This window comes from Hippoglossus stenolepis, chromosome 5 (genome assembly GCF_022539355.2).
Source record: "Hippoglossus stenolepis isolate QCI-W04-F060 chromosome 5, HSTE1.2, whole genome shotgun sequence".
NCBI lineage: Eukaryota > Metazoa > Chordata > Actinopteri > Pleuronectiformes > Pleuronectidae > Hippoglossus > Hippoglossus stenolepis.
Window position 1 is genome coordinate 21,921,640 of NC_061487.1, and position 4,181 is coordinate 21,925,820.

At 40.4% G+C, this 4,181-nt stretch overlaps 1 protein-coding gene across 1 annotated transcript; it reads right to left on the reverse strand.

Moving 5' to 3' along the window:
• Positions 1-3,462, reverse strand: etfbkmt (electron transfer flavoprotein subunit beta lysine methyltransferase). Its single transcript, XM_035157797.1, has 3 exons — positions 3,122-3,462; positions 1,606-1,736; positions 1-631 (listed from the first exon to the last, which is right to left on the reverse strand). Exons 1-3 carry the CDS (start codon positions 3,415-3,417, stop codon positions 282-284), a joined length of 777 nt encoding a protein of 258 aa, XP_035013688.1. The 5' UTR covers positions 3,418-3,462; the 3' UTR covers positions 1-281.
• Positions 3,463-4,181: the final 719 nt, after the last annotated feature.

Here is a 4,181-nt window from a genome sequence, read left to right on the forward strand (position 1 = left end):
TAACCTCTAAAGAAACCTTTATAGAAACAGTACCGAAAAGTATTTATTACATTTGGAAAAGTGCAAATCAAATAAACTAAATTAATTAATTTTTTTATCATTATACCTTTAACATCCACATATAAAGATTCTCCTCAGTCATGTTGTGTATATGAATACAACACAGTATTCTGGATATTAAAAAACTAGAACCACAAAGTGTCCACAGTGCTTTGCAGATGCTTATATCTGAAGTATTAATTACATTCATGTAAGAGAGTGCAGGAGATCCTCTGTTGGCCTCAGACTTCAGGACTGTAGCACCAAACACTGCTGCAGGTCAGACCATAGTTTTCTTCTCTGACAGACTCCGGCAGCTCAAACTGAGCCAGTTGACGCAGGAGCCGCCGGATGCTGTGTCCCTCAAACTGGGCTCTGCCGGGATCTCCGATCAGGACCTGGGTGCCGTTGGTTTTGATGCAACTGTTCAACCAGCTGTGAAGGCTGGTGGCCAGGGCCTCGTCGTAGAACATGTCACCCAGGAGGATCAGGTCAAAGCCCTCTGGTTCTGAACCAATCATGTTGTCTGTCGCACAAATGGGCGGGTCCAAGCCGTTCAGCTCGCAGTTCATGTGGAACGCAACGGCTGCAACTGTCACACAAACCGACATATTTAGTTGTTCATTTACATCAGTTTGTCAAGTATTAAGTATTATCACATTAACAGAATAAGTGGCTGCACAAACTGAAATCTACACATTTAGGATATGTAGTGCAGCTTATTCTTCTTTAAACATAGTATGTGGAAATGTTTTGAAATAACAATGTTTTTATAACTATCACATCCACAATTCATGGGACTCTGCATCTGCTTTGTTTTATAAACATCAACAATCTTTGTTTTAATGATCTAAAATCTCAGATACTAGTTGTTGTAGAAAAACCCTTTGAAAGCATCTGATACTGTGTGATCATCTCCAGTGAATTCTTTTGACCAACTATTGAGACTCCAGTAATAGTAAAGTATACGTGTTGGAAAAGAAGTCGACTTAGTATCTGGCCCAGTGCTGGAACTTTTATCTCCAACAATATAAGAAAAGAAATCTGTGAGATAGAAATAATATTCAGAAGAATGATGGCAATTGTTTTTGTATCTGTTGACTTTACTTCTGTCTTTATAAGGCTGTATTATAAACTTCTTTTAAATCTCTGCCAGGGAGGTTGTCCACTTTTTTGAAAATCAGGGACGAGTGTAATGGAAATTTACTTAATAACTACTTATTTTATTTAATAACTACTTAGTTTATGATTATAGCAGATATTTCCATCTAGGGTACAGCTCAACATAAACTTTATGCATATAGCATGTGCACCCACTGTTTATTCATGTCTTGCAGAAGTTGTTCCTGAGGTTCACCTGAACTCTGTTCACACTGTGCTCACATAAGGCATATTCATGAATCATGTTCATAAATCATATTCAATAAGAGAACCAACGGCAACACTTTGTCTCCCCGAACAATTAAACAGGCCATGATTCATTTGTCTTCATTACAAAAATAAATAAAAGGCCTTGACTGAAAAAACAACAAGTGTCTCAAAATCTGAATAAATATTGATGCATACCGGGGTCAATGTCATTAGCAACAACATGAGCAGCACCACAGAGTTTTGCGGCGATGGAAGAGGCTCCACAGCCGCTCCCCACATCCAGGACCTTCTTACCCAGACACACTCCAGGGTTGTCCAAGAGATACCTGCAGGGACGAGGCAAAACACGAGTGTGACCCTTTCTCTCTCTGAGGCACAGAAATACTCATGCATGCTTTTATTTTTCCTACTGTCTGGTCTACCCAAAAACACCCGCGCCCCCCCCAAAAAAGAAAAATAGCTACAGCTGAATTCAGAGCTCTGCAGTGCTGACCAGGACCAGAAAAACAGACCTAGCTGTCAGTTTCTGTAATGGTTTCAATATTTGATTACATTATTTTTAAAGCACTTCATGGTCTTGTGCCAGCTCACGTCTCACATGTATGAACCAGTATGGGTCCTTTGACTGGTTCAGTCTGCTTGAAAAAGTGATCGTCTGTGTGGTGGAAACCTAAAAAAATAAAGGTCATGAGCTCTAGTTTGTCTTTTGAGAGATTTATTAAAGCTTTTGCAAAGTGTCCACTCTGAGAAAATAATGTTGTAAAGAGTGACTGAGCCGTGGTGCTGATATTAATAAAAACACGGTGTGGATCTGAGTCAACATCAAAGTACATTCCATCTCTATGGGGGAGAAAATCAAGGCTGTGAGTTCTCAGTTAATAAGAAGTCGCAGCCTGGTGCGGTTACGTCAGCCGGAGCAATCAGGATGTGTCACGTTCATGACAGATTAGAGTGAGAACGGTCAAGCTGACATACATTCACTATGAATTTACACTACATCTGCCACAAACTCATATCTGTATTACATAGTTCATATACGTCTGCAGCTGCTTGTATCTGGATCAAAGAGTCAAAACTTGTCCACACCCTAACCTTTATATTCTAGGTAGTAGTAAAAGTTTGTATTCAATTAAATTTCAAAGTTTCTCACTGAATAATCACAGTTTAGAGCGTGACCAGGCATCACATTAGTCTCCTTGATTACAGGCAATACCACTGTGTCTGATGTGAATATGTGTTTTATAGCTTAATACCCATTTTGAACTTTGAATAATAGAATGTGATGAACAGGATTTACAGATGGGTTGTATAGAAAAAATGAAAGCACTTATCTCTCTGCAATTATCTTTGTGACTCTCGCATTGTTTTACCTCGTGCTATCTGCATTGGGGGTGGGATAAAAATATACAATATATCGTGATGATATCGTTATCGTGGGCCATCGTGAATCATGAGTTCCCTTGCCACTCCCACCCCTTATCTACATCACCTGACTGTGCTCCGCCCTGATTATACACCTCACACTCTGTAATACCGTGAGAACCTGTGTGTGTGTGTGTGCACCCTGACATCACGTTTGAACTGATATCTGCAGCTTCTCTATTAATATTCCAGTTATTCTGTTTAGTTTATTGGCATCAACTCGTTCAAATCCACAGGTATCAGGGTGAGTTTCTTCTCTGTGTCGCACCGCACCACCAGCTCCTCTCACCGGGTCACTGCCTGGCCCCCGGGCCAGTAGATGGCCCAGTACGGCTCCTCGAAGGGCCACAGCTCGGGTCTCTCCCTCCAGAACCTGCAGCTCGGGGTGAAGAGCCTCAGTCGGATCTCCGGCGTCAGACTCTGCTCTCCAGATGTTTCCGTGTTCTCTCGGATGAAACCCCGGATGTGTTGGTCGGACTGGCGGATGTTTGAGAGACTCCGGATTCCATCAGTCTGATTCAACGCGCGCAATAATGTTTTAACGTAGCGGGAACGTTTAGAGTTTAGCGTTAGCAGGCCCAGCATGATCGTCGCATGTTTCCGCACGGACTCATAATAAGTGTCGGACAACAGGGTCCATCGACCTCCAGAAACAAGCAACAACTTGTTTCCGCTTAAAATTGTTCCTACGGATAATGTGAGGAGTTTTAATCGATGATGATATTTTCTTATATTATGAAATGATAAATATTGTATTGGTCCGTACATGAGTGCAATACAGATAATGGATGTAAATTATGAATATTTTATGTGACAGATTTAATTGGGCTCGCTCAATTTTTGTAGCTGTAGATATATATAAATAATAAATATGTGACAAAGTTTTCATAGCTGTAGAAATATTTAGTAAATATGTAAAAAACATTTTTTGCTGTAGAAATATTTAGAACATGTGTATGAAGGTTTTGTAGCTGTAGAAATATTTAGAACATGTGTATGAGGGTTTTGTAGCTGTAGAAATATTTAGAAAATGCGTAAAAAAGTTATGTAGCTATGTAAATATTAAGTAAATATGTGGAAAAGTTTTGTAGCTGTAGAAATGTTTTGTGCATAAGTATGATGGCCGTTTGCTGGTGAGAGGAGAACTCAGGAGGCAGCAGATCGAGTTTATTGCAGGTTTGATTAACATCAAGGAATCTAGACGATGAACGACATCAACCTTAACAGAGTAACATGAGCAATGGTCACCTGCCTGAGGATGTGTCAGCCTGTTTCCTGTCTCCTGGGATTTCACATTTCACCCTCTTCCCAAGCTAGAATCACCCAGCTGCATAACAGAGGACGACTGT